The sequence below is a fragment of the Artemia sp. Qi Xiang Cuo genome, chromosome 12 (assembly GCF_049724085.1).
Source record: "Artemia sp. Qi Xiang Cuo chromosome 12, ASM4972408v1, whole genome shotgun sequence".
Lineage (NCBI taxonomy): Eukaryota > Metazoa > Arthropoda > Branchiopoda > Anostraca > Artemiidae > Artemia > Artemia sp. Qi Xiang Cuo.
Window position 1 is genome coordinate 37056489 of NC_142805.1, and position 19971 is coordinate 37076459.

Consider the following 19971-nt stretch of genomic DNA (forward strand, 5'->3'; position numbering starts at 1 on the left):
CAAAACCTTAATTTTTAATGAATCCTTTTTTTTAGACTCCAAAAGCCTCCATTGTTTTTAAGCATTCTCAATAACAATTATAAGGTAGGAAACAAAAATGAATCTTACTTTATATAATTGGTAAGCGTCTGTAGCTCCTAACAAATCACTAATATAAGAACAATCATGTAGGGTAACGTTCAGGACTGCATCTTGGCCAAATCGCATGTTTATTTAGTCCTGGGTTATTTCGTCATGTATATTTAGTGAAATAAAATGAAGTCTGAAAGCTCAAGTCAGTTATACAGTAATTATTTATCCGAATTATTTTTACAATCAGATTCAGTTTGTTTTCAAACACTCACAGGAGAGTATACGTTTTTTTACGCCTGAAGGCAAGCCAGGGTTTCAAACAGTTCGTGGTAACGAACTGTAAGTAAGGAGCGACCCGGCTCAATAGTAACCGAAACTCTAAAAATCAGAATTTTGATACCAAGAGATACGTCAAAAGGATCAGATTTTGATTTTAATTTCAAATATATGTTTCATCAAGATTAATCTTACCTATCAAAAGTTACGTGCTTGAGAAAATTTGGCTGATTTTTGCAAAAAGGGGGAAAGACCCCCTAAAAGTTATAGAACCTTAATGAAAATCACACCATCATATTCAGCGTATCAGAGAACCCTGCTGTAGAGGTTTCAAGCTCCTATCTACAAAAATATGCAATTTTGCATTTTTTGCCAGAAGAAAGATCACGGATGCGTGTTTATTTGTTTTTTTGTTTTGTTTTTTTCCCAGGGGTGATCGTATCGACCCAGTGGTCCTAAAATATCTTGGGAGGGCTCATTGGAACGGAAATTAAAAGTTCTAGTGCCCTTTTTAAGTGACCAAAAAAAATGGAGGGCAACTAGGCCCCCTTCCACGCTCATTTTTTTCCCAAAGTCACCCGATCAAAATTTTGAGATAGCCATTTTGTTCAGCATCCTCGAAAATATTATAATTATGTCTTTTAGGATGACTTAATCCCTCGAAGCCCCCAGGGGGAGGGCTGAAAGTTATGAACTTTTACCCAATGTTAACATATAGTATTGGTTATTGGGACCCGGCTCAATGGTAACCGAAACTCTAGAAAACGGTATTTTGATACAAATAGATACATCAAAAGAATCGGATTTTAATGCTGATTTCAAATATATAAGTTATATAAAGTTTAATCCTAGCCATCAAAAGTTACACGCCTGAGAAAATTTGGCTGATTTTCGAAAAAAGGGGGAAAGACCCCCTAAAAGTTATAGAACTTTAATGAAAATCACACCATCATATTCCGCGTATCAGAGAACCCTACTGCAGAGGTTTCAAGCTCCTATCTACAAAAATGTGGAATTTTGCATTTTTTGTCAGAAGAAAGATCACGGGTGCGTGTTTATTTGTTTTGTTTTTTCCCCAGGGGTGATCGTATCGACCCAGTGGTCCTAGAATATCGTGGGAGGGCTCATTGGAATGGAAATTAGAAGTTATGGTGCTTTTTTTAAGTGACCAAAAAATGAAGGGCAACTAGGCCCCCTCCCACGCTCATTTTTTTCCCAAAGTCACCTGATCAAAATTTTGAGATGGCCATTTTGTTCAGCATGTTCGAAAATATTATAAGTATGTCTTTTAGGATGACTTAATCCCCCGAAAGTCCCGGGAGGAGGCCGGAAATTTATGAACTTTACCCAATGTTAACATATAGTATTGGTTATTGGGAAGTATACAGTACAGACGTTTTCAGGGGAGATTTTTCTTGATAGTTAGGGGGGGGTCGGGGGTTATGTGGGAGGATATTTCCATGAAGGAAGTTTTCATGGGGGAAGGGACATTGCTATGAAGGGGACGCCGGACTTCCCAGCATTACTTAAAAAAGATCAGAAATTAAATATAAAAAACAAGTTTTTCAACTGCAACAGCAGCAACAGCAAACTTTAAACGAACAAAAAATATTACATACATGATTGGGTTCACCGCCTAGTCAATACCTCACTCTTTAAGCCAGAGATTTTTTAGTACTTTCATAAGAGTTATTTATTCTAATTAACGGCCTTTGTGATTAAGCGGTCATTTTTTAAGAATTGGAACAAAATTCGAACTTTCGCTTAAAGAGCAAGGTATTGACTAAGGGGCGAACCCCCTAATATACGTATTAAAAATATATGAATATAGAAGTTCGTTACGTAAGTTAATTCGTAAGTTACGTATATTTATTACTAATAAAAACGTTCGCAAATAAAATGAAACAAGTTTCGAGAAAGCCATTTAACCAAATAAAAGTAAATTAATATGAAAATTTTGTTTTAATAATTCATGTACTGTGAGCCAAGATCAAAACCTGCATTTATTCAAAAACGTTCAAAAATTAAATAAAATTGCCATTTAGCAAAAGCAAAAGTAAAATTTTTATGCAAATTTTGTTTACTTATTCAATGACGGTGAGCCAAAATAAAAGCTGCATTAACTAAAAAACGATCAGAAATTAAATAAAAAAAACAAGTTTTTTAAACTGAAAGTAAGGAGCGACATTAAAACCTAAAACGAACAGAAATTATTCCGTATAGGAAAGGGACTGTCCCCTCCTCAACGCCTCACTCTTTACGCTAAATTTTGACTCTTTTTCACAACTCTATTTTTTAAAACAATAAAAACATTTAGCGTAAAGAGCGAGGCGTTGAGGAGGGGACATCCCTTTCATAAAGGGAATAATTTCTGTTCGTTTTAAATTTTAATGTCGCTCCTTACTTTCAATTCAAAAAACTTGTTTTTTTTTTATTTAATCTCATTAAAAGGCGACTAAATTAAAATTAGTTAGGTAAGCGCACCCCGTTTAGTCCCATGACTGGGTGATCCAGTTGAAATTTTCAGAAAAAAGTACTTTGGGAGATGGAGGTTGTCGGGGCGATTTCAGGTTTGTGTTGGGGGGATGGGCGAGTAAAAATTTGTCTCCAGTCCTCACACAACTAAGGTTCTTTTATTTTTGTCAATAGACGATCTTTTTTGGCTAGTAAACAGCTAATCTAACAAGCATTCGAAGTAAAGTAGAAAGGTGGTCAATGGCACACTGACAGGGGGACCAACTCCTCTTTTTACAGAGGTCTTATAACCTCTTTTATTTTTAATATTTTGTAAAAACAAATTTATACAAATTTGAAGTAAATTCCCTCATTCGGCAGGAGATTTCAATTAGTCTATAGATATATTTTGTTTTATTTTTCTATGCGTCAAAAGTAACAGAAAAGAAAATATTTCTGAAGTTCTACTGCTGTTTTGAGCCCCTCTTCGGTGCGTCACTAAACAGAGACAATAAGTTCATTTGCCTAAATTTATTTTTAAAAGATTAAAATTCTTTAAGGCATGTTGATAATTTCGGAGACCACACTGCCTTTCCATGACGATAAAATAAAAGTTCAAAATAGGGATAACATCCTTTTTAATAGACAGTGCATAGAAATTCACAAAAAATACCAGATATTTCGGTCACATATACAGTGACCGTCATCAGTAGTAAAACTGATGACGCTTTACTTTACTACTGATGACAGTCACTGTATATGTAACCGAAATATCTGGTATTTTGTGCGAATTTCTATACACTGTCTATTAAAAAGGATTTTATGTCTATTTTGAACTTTTATTTTATTGTTAAGGCATGTTTGAACAGATGGTTTATGCCCAGCCACTACAGCTGCATTTCCTTTTCTTATTTTAAGCACAAAAACACGACTTATCAATTTGTCAATAATCACAAACTTTAAGGTCAACTTTTGTTTTTTGATTATACAATGATTAAATTATAGTTTATGATGTTAAAATCTGCACATATATGTGAGGATATATAAGATAATGACCAGGATGCAAGGTATTAGAAATACAAATATCCATAATTTAGAAACAGTCATTGCTATTAGATTTAATACTTTTTTGTTATCTGACTGATGACCTTTAACAACACTGCCTTTGCATTTAAAGATAAATGAAATGAAAACACTATAAAATCGGGTAAAACCTTTGACAATGGACGTGTAACATATACAAACATATAGATATTTCAGTCTCATCTCCCAATCCAAAAATATTTCAGTTTCATCTTCTAAGAATAAAACGGTAGAAGATTTTTAAGAATTTGATTAAGAAAATGTTATAGAATGAAATTTTACCGAATATTATACTCAACGTAATAAATATTTATGAAAAAAAAACAGTACCACAGGTAACTTTGTATTTTAGCTATTAAATCAGCTAACCCCACAAAAACGTAATCAATACACTTACTCATATTCTGAAAAATACTCAGAGCAAATTTAAAGAAATGACTTCTGTCCAACATCATAGGACGCCAAATAAATGATGTTACTCAATATACTTCAGCAAAGAAGGATTTCAAACTAAAATAAGGGAAAACGAAGGGTACTTCTTTGCCTACCTTTTCTTACTCCCGAATTGAGTCGAAGCTATACCGTGACATATCTTTTGTTTTGTTAAAGGGCCAGAAAATCTTTACATAAATTCAAACTATTTAAGACCTGGCCACAATGATTGTTGAGCCCAAACGAGAAAAATAAACGGAATGGAAAATAAAACGAGAAATGACGCTAACTTTTCTTTTCAAAGTTGAATAGCAGAAGAATCCAAAAAGTGGACCACAATATGAATTCTCCTGAATGAGAGGATACACTAATGTGATTATCTATTATCATGGAAAAAACAAAAAAAAACGTATTAGCTGTTGATACACTATGTTTTTCGCTCTTGTCTTCTCTTTCTTTTCTTTTTTAAAGTTTATTAAAATGATTTCCAAACGGGATACAAAAAAATTACATTTAAGTGTTTCAGCTTATACATCATTTTTTGTACCATGATATATTTAAAATACAGGATTCTTTCCTTCTAAAGATGATTCGGGCAGAAATTAAACGTCCCCTAATTGAGTTCAAATACCGCTTCCAAGAGTCTAAATTCATAATAAGCAAAAAGAGAAATTGCATTCGACCTTCAGTCAAACAACGACGCTAGTCGTTCAAATTTCGCTAAAATAATTAGTAGCAAAAAAATGCTATGCACAATATTTCTAAGGAAGTTTAAATGGCAAAAACTGTGTGAACGCTTGAATCATCAAAAATATTTAAAAGAATTCATTGGACGAAAGATTTACATCCTTGGCCCTCTTGGGCCAATGGCGAGCAGTCCTTACAGCGCTGGACGAAAGAACTGCGTTTGGTAGTGGAGTAAATGTGCTTTTTTAATTGGAATCTTAAGTCAGATCTGAAACGTTTAGCAAATCAGACCTAGAGAGATTCAGACGAAATTATTATATTCTTGTCACCATTATTGTCATTGAAGTGACCCGTTACTGTGCAACTAAGCATGTAAGTTCAATAAATCTATTGTCTTTTTTATCTGTGTTTATTTCATCTTATATGTCTGCACCTAGCCTAATAATAGATAATTAGTTCGTAAGTCTCCAAGGTAAATGCTCCCAAAGGAATCTGATCTCCAGATAGCTCAAGAAAGAAGAGGCCACATTTTTATGTCTACATATTCGATCTTCTCTCACTAATTGAGAGCGGCGCTAGCCTATTTGACAGAATCTCCAGCGCTATAAGTGGTGCTATCGGAGAAATTTCTATCGCCACAAATATCAAATCTTTTATCGCTACAAATCTTTTATCGCTACAAATAATAAATTTTTCCATTGCTACAATCAATCTTTTTATCGCTACAAATAGCATGAGTCGGAAATTGGAGAAAAACTTGCGAACTAATTAAGCTATGAAACTTTGTAATTTGAATTTAATTGTTGGGAACGATGCAGACATATAAGAAAAGTGATTAGGCCTATTGCTGCTAAGCTACGATAGGAAAACCCTTATATTTCATAGGAGATAATAGCATTCCCCAAAATAGGTTAAGAGAAAAAATAAATTTATTTCCAATTAATTCAAAATAAAATGGAAGAACTTAGTGAGTTATTAATAGTACAAAATTTAGTCACGAAAAATATAGAGACAGTAAAATCTATACCAGAGTACAATGGTCAGTCAGATATTGACGAATTTAATATCCAGTTGACCCAGTTTGTACAACTAACAAAAACAGACGTTGGAGCGTTAAAAGACATGCTTCTACTACGATTAAAAGGCCAGGCCTTAACTTTTCTAAAACAGATCGAACAGACCATAGGCAATAACGCCAACTTGCCAATAAATACGGTTGACGACTTGTTAAAAGCATTCAAAGAGAGATTTATAGAAACCAGTTCAATAAATAAATTAAAACATGGAGTAGTGAACTTTGATTTTTCACAGAATATACGAGAATACCTGGATAATATACGCATTTCTGTAGAAGCAAAATACAGAAGTGATTCTGGGCAACTGTATTAAACAATCATACTAAATATATTTTTGCATGAGCTACCCCAAAAACTCTACAGATTAATAATATCCAAGAATATTCAGACGCTGGATCTTGCAGTTTAGCAAGAAAAGCGATTAGTCAAAGTTGATACGACAGTTGCTAATCATAGTAAAGCAAAAATAAATAGCCTACGCAACCCAAACAAGAACCTAATCTTCAAGGGCGATCAGGCATTACCCAATATCTTTTCAAGGGATAACTCCCCTGTTCCACAAAAAAATAAAACGTCAGGAGCAGCTAGGCAGAAAACCATATGTTTTCAGCCTATTAGACCAGCTAATTATAGACCTAACCCTACAATAATAAGGTGGCATAATTTCAATCGTGTTGGCCATACCGCAAGAGAGTGCCACTATATCAACAATCCTATACCAAGAATTGCTGTCGGTAATACGCAAAATTACGGTAACCATTTGTTCAGAAGAACAAATTTTAGCACCGGTCGTGCAATAGGCTATAGCCAAGGGGGATTGCGCCAATCAGTACCTTACAACACGTACCAACCGAGTTTGTATAACCCTCCCCCCAACAGGCAAATTAATTACCGGTTTGAAAACCCAAATACTCGCCAAGGCCAATATACTGCGAGAATACACTATATAAATCATGAAAATTTACCGATGATAAACGAAAATTTTGCAAGCCAACGACACTGGCAGTCAATACAAGCATACAGCACTGACATGAGAAATCTACGTTACCAAAATAATACACAGAGCAGATAAGCAGAAGTAAATCATTGAAATATAAATACGACACCCGAGGCTTCCTAATGTCTAACAAGGCCACTGCCTAGTGAAGTAAATCACCAGAGCAAGATTTCGGGCTACTTAAGAACTTAAATCGGAGCCTAAAGATGCCCGAACAATTAAATAGATCCAAAACAATCTTAGTGCCGTCCTGTAGTGATGTTATTAACAAGTTACCTATATCTAATAATTTTTGTGTAGAAAACGTATACTTTACGGCCTTAGTTGACAGCGCGTATTTAATATCTTGCCTCCGCCCATTAAACGACAGAGGAACCCTAATAATCCCAATTTAACAAGCGTGACAGGTCATAAATTAAATGCAAAAGGGTCAATTTGCATAAACTTAAAAAGAGACAATAGAACTTTTATGGCAAATTTTATTATATGTGATAATTTCCCATACGAGGCTATTATAGGAGCAAATTTTCTAAGGTTTAATAAAATACTATTAGACGTAGCCAACGAGAGGCTTGTCTACCCAGCTAAGGTAGGGGAAGAAATTTCTACCTTAAGAAATCGTAACAGAGGTTACGAAGACAGCATAACATTAAACAAAATGTCGCAGTATTTTGAACCTCATGTCTCGCAAAGACATGGCATAATTGGAAGTTTATTCAATTATCCTGAGAGATATTGCAGAAATGAAGTATATTTAAATAATAACAGTATGGAGTCTACGAAAATAAAAATATGAAAAATATAATAGAACTGATCCAATGAAGTTAAAAAAATAACGGAATTTTGAAAAAACATGGTACGACCTAACTCGACGCCACCAGATAGCACAATAGCACAGCACCCCGTCTGAATGAATCTAATAAACAATGATAATAAAGAGGAATATTGGGGATTTACGATAAGGAAAAAAAAGTCCCTCCCAAAACGATGCAAAAAAGTCAAATATCACAGTGGGTCGACCCAGTGATTCGGAAATCAGAAATATGGTCTGCGACACCGTCTGAAAGACACGAAAAACTGTTATGAGAGGAATAGATCATATCCTATGACAACGGGGAAGGTTTTATCTGGGTAGCAAATAACCATGAAAATGATACAATTAGATTTAAAATGGGGACGTGTTTAGTTCAAATCCGGGTTTTAATGGAAAATGATTTAAATAGATGGGAAAATTCTAAAAGAAACCTAGTTAACGGTATTAACACTTCAAATAACAAATATCCTTTAACTAAATCGCAATTTTTAAACAAATTTAATATGGATCATATTACGGACTTGTAACTTAGTAAAAAATTATGTTAATTATTATGTAATCTTAAGTATTTTTCTTCTGCATCTGAAGATTACATAGGGATAGTACCATTTTACTAGCATTAAATTTAAACGACTGGTAATCGTGTAGAAAAACAGCCATATCGTGTACCATAAAAGCACAAAGAGTGGTTAAAAAATAAAATCCATGAATTAGAAAAAAACGAAATTATACGTCCAAGTATAAGTCCGTATAGTGCACCAGTGATCATAGTACCAAAAAAGAATGGAGATCTTAGACTCCTAGTAGATTATAGAGCCCTCAACAAACAAGTAGTTAGCGACAAATGTCCTCTACCAAGAATAGATGAAATTCTTGACTCTATTTCAAGCAAAAACAAAATTTTTACTTCTTTGGATCTTACCCAAGGCTACCACTAAGTGACAATAGCCAAAAAGGATGTCCATAAAACTGAATTTTTAGCATCTGAATTTGGTTCATACGAGCACTTAAGGGTACCATTGGGACTGAAAACAAGTTCAAGCGCGCTCGGTAGATCCCTATAGCATCTGTGAAGTGGATTAAAGAATATAATTCACTTTGTTGATGATGTTATATTCGTGGGAGAAAACACTGAACAACACTTAGCAACATTAGCTAAGGTGTTCGAGAAGTTCAGGCAAGGCAATTTAAAATGCCGGCCCGAGAAAGTAAATTTATTTCAACCTAAAATTAAATTTTTAGGAGAGATATCCCCAGACCCTGATAAAATAAAATGTGTTGAAAACCTCAAGCACCCCAGAACTATGAAAGAATTAAGGGGAATTTTAGGCCTTACTGGCTATTTCAGAAAATTCGTACGCAATTAAGCCCAAATTGCAAAACCCCTCACAGAATTAACCAAAGGGAATTCCCATAATATTACCTGGTCCCAGGAAGCTCAAACTTCCCTAGACCGACTCAAAAAGGCGCTCACTTCTGAACCAATTTTATCACTCCCTGATTTCGAAAACGGAAAATTCATCGTTACCACGGATGCTAGCTCAAAGGGCATAGGCACTATCCTTTCGCAAAAAATCCCGGTAGAAAGCCCCAATCCTCTTGAGGGAACGCCTAAACAAAAACAAATAGAAAAAGTTATATGCTATTCAAGTAAAACTTTATCAAAAGGCGAAAGTAGTTATTCCACCACAAACTTAGAATTATTATCTATTATCTACCACTTGGACAAATTTAGACATTATTTAATTGGTAGAAAATTTATGTTACGATCAGACCATAAAAGCTTGCAGTACCTGCGCACATTTAAAAACCCCACGGGCATTCTAGCTAGATGGATTATGAAAATCCAAGACCTAGATTACGAATTTGAACATTTAAAGGGAAAACAAAACGCAGCTTGCGACATTTTAAGTAGATACCCAGAAAATATTCCATCGGAAGCTGAAGAAAATGAAGTTGACGCCATAATTGCTAAGAGCAATCATGGATTTAAGAAAAACAAAGTCAAAGACACAGTAAAAGAAAATAAGATTAACTATTGTCCCTTGTCCTTGGAAAATATAAAAATAAAGCAAAAAAAGGACGAAATGTGTGTAGCACTAATTGATTATTTTGTGAATGATGATGCGTTACCGGATAAATTCAAAACTCTTAGAAAAGAGATAGATAATTTTTACTACGACCTTGATGAAGAAATACTGTGTAGAAGTGTGACTGCTGAGACAAATAGAAACCAAACCTCGATAATACCTGTGTTACCACAAAACTTGATAGAGCCTGCATTTGAATATTTTCATTCGGACACGGCTGGACATTTAGGAGCTATGAAAACGATCCATAAGTTAAAAAAATACTTTTACGCACAATCTGCACTAACAAAACTAAAAGAATTTGTAAGTACATGCGAAGCATGCAACTTGAGAAAAAACCCCCCCACCTATCCAAATCCTCCAAAGGAAAGGGTCCCGGTAGCAAAGTACCCCTTCGATATTATCTCATTTGACCTATACGGAAAAAGTGGAGGCTTACCTGTTTCTAGCAGAGGTAATACTTGTATTCTTTCGGTTATAGATCATTTTTCAGGATTTACTTTTGCAAAAGCATTGAAAAATCAAGGTGCTTATGCCACAAGTAAGGCATTAGCAAAGTTATTTTTACAATTTGGCATTCCTAATAAAATTTTGAGTGACAACGGGAGCAATTTCGTTTCGAAAGTAACAAAAGATTTAATGAGTTTTCTTAATATAGAGAAAATGGTGACAGTACCGTATCATCCACAAGCTAATGACAAAATAGAAAACAGACATAAAATATTTTTGAACGTTCTAAGTATTTATACGAAAGACAATAGGAGCGACTGGGATAAATTCTTACCTTATTTAACCAACGTAATCAACACTGCTTATTCCGAAACAACCAGAGACAATCCATTTTATTTACTTTTTGGTCGAGATTTTAGAATCCCGTATGATGAGATTATTGAATCTCGGCAGTATTATAATAGCTCAGAAGATTATAAACAAGAATTCATAAATAGAATGAGGAAAACTTATAAAATAGTAAGGCAAGAGCTGTAAAAATGTAAAATAAACCAAGAACTAAGAAACCAACCCAAAGTTAAGGGGAATATAGATTTCAAAGTAGGAGACTTCGTTTACCTAAAGAACGAAGCAAAAACGGAAGGAAAAAACTTTCCAACAAATATTCTGGACCGTACAGAATAATCAAAAAGTACGATAATGAATATACCTTTAAAATGGAAAACCCCGATAGTGGAAGAACTTACAAGGCGCATGTTAGCCGAATAAAAAGAGCCAAATTTTCAGAGAGATGGGTACCACATCCCTCTTCTACTGATTCGTCAGACTCGGAAAATGAGCCCCCTAGGTCAAGATTGGCAGAGCTAAAACCCTTTAATTTCAAGCAAGACTATTTCGAGGATGACAGTGATGAACAAAACTTTGAAGAATTTTTAGCTATGGAAAATCTAGTTATTCCAGAGAAAAAATCCATAATACCAGTAAGAATAAGAACGCCAAAAAGCCCAAAACGTTATTAATCGTCGACTGCAGGAGATTTAGATTATACAATATCTCCAAAGACACAATTTTTCCCCTATAAAATTTCGACCCCTTGTCCCCCAAAAGATTTCTAGTCGAGATGGTTTCCCCTGCAACACCGATAGAAAGGCCCCTGTCTTTACAGGAAGAATTAAACAGAGCTGTTGAAACCCCCAGCATTGCTTTAAAGAGAACTCCTCTGAAAGAGTTAATTAAAACAAACCTGCGAGAAGCTATGGACTTAATTAATTTACCCATTAAAATTAGTCACAGTACATTTCTCGAGATTCAAACTCCCAAGGATGACCAGCAAGGTCAATACCATGGTATTACTGAGTACAAAGTCAAACCAAAAAAGTGGACTTCATGGAGGGAAACCTTAGTGCAAAGAATGCCCCATCCCCCTGAAGACATGGCCTTCAAACAATGGAGGAACCCCGGAAAAACTATTGATTCCTCCCAAAGCTCTCAAGAATCTTTCAAATCCTCCCAGTTGAGAACTCAGAATGAGGACTTAGAGAATAAACCTTCTACGTCCAGAGGAACATAAATTTATGAAGAAATGGCAGGAGAAACCACAAAAAGTGCCACCTCTAAAAGTTCCGAACTAGATTCCTGGTGAAGCAGCTCCGAAGAATCCGAAGGCGAATAAGACCATATAGTAGCTAAAGAAATAGGGAAATCAAGACCGACATCAGCAGCCGCACACGGGTAACAAACGAAATTAAAAGGGCAAGAGTTTTTCAAAAAACAATACAAAAAGTTTGGCCTTATTTCGCTAGAAAAACCGAAAAAGAAAAAACCGCAAGAAACAGAGGAGAAAATAACGACACAGTCAGGTAGAACGGTTAAAAAACCCGATAGATGGAATTACACTTAATAGGAATAGGATTAAAAGATTTTAATGGATAGGCGTCCTAACTTTTAGCTCACGAGTAAAAACCATATGATTATAAAAATGCTGTAGAGAAATTCTGTTCAACATATATCAGTTCCCGAAAAGCAAATCCTAATTAAAAGGTAATAATGCATATGATTAATTCGAATAATTTCCTTGGATACAAAAAACTACACGTACCATCCCAGTACGATGGATCCAATCCAACTGAAAGAAGCCGGAGCGTTCTGGTGATTCGGAGTGTGGGGGGTAACGATATCATTGTTGTCGTACCCAGGCCACACTTCGAGCCGCAAGACTGGCTCCCAAATCTCCTAATTCCAGGACAATTCCCCATTTCAAAAAAAAAAGAACAAAATCTGACGTGGAAAGCTCGTGGTCGACCGATGGTGACAAATAGTGTTTTTAGATCCTGTGTTGCACATTTTGCCTACTAGGTAGCTACCTTAAGAAAAAACAACTATTGCCTTAATATATTAGTAGGCGTTGAAAGCGGGGCGGGGAATCATTGAGCTACATTGAAAAATATTTGAACATGGACCTTTTCAAGGCTACTTGATTTTGATTTCCTGATTCAGAATATTAGAATTGACATGTATTGCGTAAAATCAAAATTTGTTTTTTTTTTATGCAATTTTTTATACTATTTCCTGCCTTTGACACTATTTAAGAAGTATGCTTACTTAATATTTTCTTTTGAGAATAATTACGAATACATGAATGTTTTTTTTTGGGTCGAGTGTCATTTGTATGGCTGGGGTCGACTCCCCTCGTACACGTTAGGTCCCCTAGTGGATAAATATCCGCGTTATTTGCGCTTATTAATTTTATGGGTTATTTGTAATGATGGCAAATATCAGACTTAACTTATTGCTTTTTTTATAAACAGATACCCTTCAACACAATTAAGAAAGGTCGTCAAAAGTCTGTCTATTGTTCTTAAAAACTTCTTATTTGAAAATGTCAATTTTCGTTTTATGTTGTTCTATTTATTTAAGAGCGAGAGAGGATGAGCATATGTAGGTTTTATTTTTGTAGCTAGACATAAGACATACCTTAGTACTTCAGTTTAATTAAATCTACGTTCAATGTTTTGTTAAAACAAGCATCCTTGATTGCTATACTTTGCGCACCTTAGACTAAATTAGTCTATGTTACTAAGGATTTGATTAAGTTTCAGATGTCTTATTTTTGTTAGTGTTACTTCTATGCCCTTTCAAAGGATTATAGAAAGGTTGGAACAAAATATAACCAAAGGTAGGAAGCTCGTGGTCGACTGAGAGTGACAAATGGTGTTGAGCCACGTCTTGTGGGAAGCCTGGGGAGGAACTCAAGGCCCATAATTGTTTTTTTGTAATTTTTTTTTAACGATCGCAGGAAAGGATATTTTTTAGTCATTCAAGTGTAAGAAATTTGTATTTTTATGCCAATCAGGGCCAGTCAAAGCAATACTTAAAGGTTGAATAGAAACTTAAGTGAACTAAGTTTTCGTTTTTTGGATCAGAATGCTTTGAAAGAGAAACAGAGAGTTTACTCTCTTATAGCTCCGAGGCGAAAAAAAAAAGCTTTTTAATTTCATTATATTATATCTATGACGTATGCTGTCCTACAGCTCTGTGTTAAACATTACTTCCAAAGAGAAACAAAGGCATTAATGTCTTAATGTCTAAAATAATGTCTTAACAAAGGCCATGCCCTAACCAAGATGGATATTATCCAAAACAAGAAATTAACAGTACAGAAGCGACTAATCATATGAAATATTTTATCTTAGTGCAGATTATAATTATTTTATATGATATAAATATATCATATTTATTTATTTAGTGCTGAAGGGTTTGCTCAAACAATAGCCTTCTAAAAAGATATTGATGTCAGTTCTTCATTATGCTTATATTCTTTGCCAAGCATTAACTGGAATCTAGGGAGGCAAGCTTGGAATCCTGCATCTAATTACCTTATTCGAAAGATGAATATGAGGCACCAATGTTGACTCGTAATTACGGAAAATCCAAGAAAAGAACACGGGGAAACAAAGAAGAGCACCTCTGCATTTCAACTGAGGTTAAACCCGACAACCCCCATGAGAACGTCTAAGCCAAGAAATAGGGAAGACATTAGAAAACGAGTGGGTATAGAGGTCGCCACTCGTCCTTCTTATGTTTTATTCCCTCATAGTAGTATCGTTTGCATAAAACCGTGTGGTTATGCTGCACATGCGTTTCTTATACAGCACGGACTTGCGTGAACAATGCAGGCATGAAATATGTTGTAAAATTAGACCTCAAACTTAATAATGTAGGGTAAATTATGTTTATTTAATATCGATATTTCCGTTCTCAAAACAAATTTGAAGACATCTCTGTTTTAAATTTTTAGATTTTCGTTGAGAGTACTAATATTAGTGTATTTATTTAATTCTGTCTCATAGCGTAGAAATTAATGTACCCAATCAATACGTGACTTATTTGTACTATGAGTGTTTACTTTAAAGAACGCGTGATTCTGCCTCGTTATTTTTATTACAGGGAGTAAAATGGACACATTGGTTATTGAGCATTACAATGAGCTGCCCAGTACAGATACAACCCAGTAGCATCTATTTTCATCATATCTCAACCAACGAAGAGTACTCACAATAGACTCCAGGCAATTTTCATCCCAACTTCGTCTACGAAAACAACAGTTACCCTTGATCGTTGTTTCTTCAACTATGAACTATATTACGTATCAGGTAACACTATATCTGAACCTCAGTATCAAGTGCTTTAACGAACTGTATAATCACATAAATGCTGAGAACCCCATCGATCAATACACGATAAACGATATTTAACGATATTTGAAGTTAAATGATATTTAAAGACATTTGAAGATATTTGAAGCTGAAGTTAGAGACAATTTGAAGTTTAATTCTGAGAACCCCCTCGATCAGCACACGATAAACGATATTTAACGATATTTCAAGTTAAATGATATTTAAAGACATTTTAAGATATTTGAAGCTGAAGTTAGAGACAATTTGAAGTTTAATTCTGAGAACACCATCGAGCACTACAAGATAAACGATATTCGACAATTGTTAAAGTTAAACGATAGTGGACGAAGTTTGAAGTTAAACTTAAAGACAATAAGTTAAGAGAATCACTATAGCATGAAGACAACCCGTTCCAAAAGGCACAAATGAACAATTTTACGCGAGAATATATCCTCTATGTGCCTCAAAAAATACTAAAAATGAGATGCTGAGAAGAAATACGCCAATACCTGTAGCGGGAAGCATCATTTCCCAGTAGAATCTTAGAGAAAACTTGTCGTGTGAAGACATCCAGGCTCGAACTGTTCCATGAAGATACTATGATGTAAATGCTTCAAAGTTTTTGCCAAGACAATAAAAGTGAAAGACAAAAACTTACAACAGAAGGATTAAGTACAATAAGGACTCGAAGGTGATGATTATATGTGAATCTACATTTGTTAATTCCTAATAACTTTGATTATTCAAAAATCCCAATAGTGAAAGTATTTTAAAATTACCAGTGAACATGGTAAACACAATATTGTGTATTTTAAATCGTTTTTGTATGTAGTATTAGATATCCAGATAGTTATGTGTAGCGTTGTCAAGCTATTCATTTAATGTAGTGTAGATAGAATGTAGTATGCCACATAGACAAAAAAAAGTGAATTAAAAAAAAAACTAATATAAAGGTAGAATAGCCCCAACCTTGTTGGAAATGTAAAAGTAATCAGTGTTAGATATAAAAAAAAAAATCCTTAGTATAGTAGCTAACCTAGAACCATAAATTATCTTAGTCCGGTAGATGAATTTTAGATAGGGATGTAGAATAAAATAAGAAAAATAATAGAGAAAATTTTTAGCACTCCTAATGAGCAGTTACTAATGACGGGACGTCATTAATTGATGGGAAGGGTGATGTGTACCATGATATATTTAAAATACAGGATTCTTCTCTTCTAAAGATAATTCGGGCAGAAATTAAACGTCCCATAATTGAGTTCAAAAACCGCTTCCAAGAGTCTAAATTCATAATCAGCAAAAAGAGAAATTGCATTCGACCTTCAGTCAAACAACGACGCTAGTCGTTCAAATTTCGCTAAGATAATTAGTAGCAGAAAAAATACTATGCACAATATTTCCGAGCAAGTTTAAATTGCAAAAAACCGTTTGAATGCTTGAATCATCAAAAACATTTAAAAGAACTCATCCGACGAAAGATTTACATCCTTGGTCCTCTTGGGCCAATAGCGAGCAGTCCTTACAGCACAGGACGACAGAACTGCGTTTGGTAGTGGGGTAGATGTGCTTTTTTAATTGGAATCTTAAGTCAGATCTGAAACGTTTAGCAAATCAGACCTAGAGAGATTCAGACGAAATTATTATATTCTTGTCACCATTATTGTCATTGAAGTGACCCGTTGCTGTGCAACTAAGCATGTAAGTTCAATAAATCTATTGTCTTTTTTATCTGTGTTTATTTCATCTTATATGTCTGCATCTAGCCTAATAATGGATAATTAGTTCGTAAGTCTCCAAGGTAAATGCTCCCAAGGGAATCTGATCTCCAGATAGCTCGAGAAAGAAGAGGCCACATTTATATGTCTACATATTCGATACTCTCCCATTAATTGAGAGCGGCGCTAGCCTAGTTGACACAATCTCCAGCGCTATAAGCGGCGCTATCGGAGAAATTTCTATCGCCACAAATATCAATCTTTTGTCGCTACAAATCTTTTATCGCTACAAATAATAAATTTTTCCATTGCTACAAACAATCTTTTTAGAGCTACATTTTGTCACTATCAAACCAGACCATTTCTTCTTCTTTTTTACTGAAGGAGAATTAAACCATTAAAGTATTTTTTTGTAAAATTTTATGTCTTGGCCAATCAAGCGCGGAATAGCTTAGTCAGCAACCAAAATCTCCACGCAATAAAAAATAAAAGCTTAATACTGTCAGTATGCTATCCAAAGCATCCAGGGTTTTTCAGCTGCCAGGGGGTTGTTCCTTGTTAACATTTATTCTAATTCCTTTGTGCAATTTCCAGCAACCGTACGACTTGAATTCTTCTTAATAAGAACGTTATAAGAAAGGAAAATATGAGATTGTTAAATTTTGCTTGATAAATATACCATACATATCTTATTTCATCTTGAGTATATTAATTTTACTCTCAGTTCGCTCTTTATACTGCCTCCATTTGTTTTTTCTTTTTGCTCTTTATTCTTTTTTTCTTTACCAGAATTTTAGTAATTTGAACCGAAATTTTGGTTTTTCACTTATCAAAAGCTCAATTCTTATCATTATATATAAACTCAACCTATCTAAACAAAAAGAAAATCTTATGACTTCAAATAATTTAAAAACCGAGGATCAATTCTCGTTTTCTTCTTCTTTTTCTAAGACCTGTAAGCAGCAGACATAAATGGTAAGTATGAAAAGAATACAAATATGTACCTTTCAGAACCAGGAGCTGTAATACGATAGAATCTGTGCCGCAAATGATGTTTATCACCATGGTAACAAACTGAGCACAAGTCATAATTAGGACATTCAGCACACTTCCAGCGAATTCCAAATATAGGCTGTTGACGACAGGTGTCACACATAGTTCCCTCGTGTTTAATTCCTAGACAAAGCATTATGATAAATTAGAAAAATAGATGAAAAAACAACAAGATTAAACAGAATTATAACTTTTAATTTTAAAAATATGTGAATCCAAACAAAGATTTCGAAATCGTCAACAAGTACAATTAAGTTTCCATAGAATAATACTGCTAAATATATATGACTTATTACTATATTAACTGGGTTTGCATTATCATAGGCAGCGCAATCGCGCTGCCTAAGTAAAGAACGATGTTGACACAATTTTTTTTTTTTTTTTTTTTTTTTTTTTTTTTTAGACCAGGGGACTTCGTATCGAAGGATTTGTCGCAGCAACTTGGAAAAGGGCTCATTCGATTGGAAATTGGAATGGCTAGTGCCCTTTTCAATAGTCGAAAGTGATTGGCAGGCAACTAACACCCCTTCCACGCCCACTATTTCCCCAAACACATCCATCGAAATTTTGAGATAGCCATTTTGTTCAGCGTAGTTGATTTCAAGATAGAAATTATATTTTTGAGGAGGACACTCCTCCAGAACCCTCAGGGCAAGGGTTGTAAGTTATGCCCTTCGGGCGTATAAGGTTTTAATAGAAGGCTTTGTCGTAGAAACTTCAAAAAGGGCTCATTCGATTGGAAATTCAAAGGGCTCTTGCCCTTTTTAAAAAGGTGGGCTCAAGCCCACCTTTTCCCCAAACACATCCAATAACAATTTTGAGATAGCCATTTTGCTCAACGTAGTTGAAAGTTCTGGAAATTGGGTCTTTAAGGATGACAAACCCTACAGTCCTCAGGGTAAGGGTTGTAAGTTATGCCCTGGGGGCATAGAAGGTTTTTTTTATAGAAATCGTCGTCGTAGAAACTTCAAAAAGGGCTCGTTTGATTGGAAATTGAAATAGCTAGTACCCTTTTTAATAGTCGAAAGCGATTGGAAGGCAACTAACACCCCTTCCACGCCCACCATTTGTCCAAACACATCCAATTAAAATTTTGAGAGTCATTTTGTTCAAAGTAGTTGAAAGGTCGGGAAATTATATCTTTGAGGATGAAACTCCCCCCACAGCCCTCAGGGTAAGGGTTGTTAGTTATGCCCTGGGGGCATACAAGGTTTTTACTGAAAGCTTTGTCGTAGAAACTTGAAAAACGGCTCATTCAATTGGAAATTGAAAGGGCTAGTGCCCTTTTTAACAGTCGAAAGTGATTGGAGGGCAGCTATCCCCTCTCTCACGCCCACCTTTTTCCCGAGTACATCCAATCAAAATCTTTAGATAGCCATTTTCTTCAACGTAGTTGAAGGCTTTAGAAATTAGGCCTTTGAGGATGATAAACCCCTCGGAGCCCTCGGGGCAAGGGTTGTAAGTTATGCCCAGGGGGCATATAAGGTCTTTATACATAGTGGTTGTAAAAAGGACTTCAAAAAGGGCTCGTTCGACTGGAAATTAGAAGGGCTTGTGCCCTTTTAAATGAGTTAAAAGTGATTTGAGGATAAATAACGCCCTTCTCACGCCTCTCATTTACACGAACACATCAAGTCAAAATTTCTGGAAAGCGACTTTGTTCGACGCAGTTAAAAACCCCTGAAATTATGTCTTTGAGGATGACACTTCCCCCCAAAGCCCTCGGGGCAAGGATTGTGAGTTATGCCCTGGGGGTATATAAGTTTTTTTTATAGAAAGCGTTGTCATAGAAACTTCAAAAAGGAATCTTTCGATTGGAAATTGAAAGGACTAGTGCCCTTTTTAATAGTGGAAAGTGATTGGAGGGCAAGCAACCCCCCTCTCACGGCCACCATTTCCCCAAACACATCCAATCAAAATTTTAAGATAGCCATTTGGTTCAAAGCAGTTGAAAGGTCCGGAAATTATGTCTTTGAGGATGACAACCATCTTACAGCCCTCAGGCCAAGGGTTGTAAGGTTTTTCCCTAGGGTATATAAGGTTTTTATAGCTAATCAAAATTTTGAGATAACTATTTTGTTCAAACGTAGTTG

At 35.1% G+C, this 19971-nt stretch overlaps 1 protein-coding gene across 1 annotated transcript in view; it reads right to left on the reverse strand.

Moving 5' to 3' along the window:
* Positions 1 to 19971, reverse strand: part of LOC148946078 (E3 ubiquitin-protein ligase MIB1-like) — a 213637-nt gene that overhangs the window by 150342 nt on the left and 43324 nt on the right. The window contains exon 3 of the mRNA XM_089097597.1: positions 17830 to 18001. Within this exon, the coding sequence (XP_088953723.1) occupies positions 17830 to 18001 (172 nt within the window). The remainder of the gene's footprint in view (positions 1 to 17829; positions 18002 to 19971) is intronic.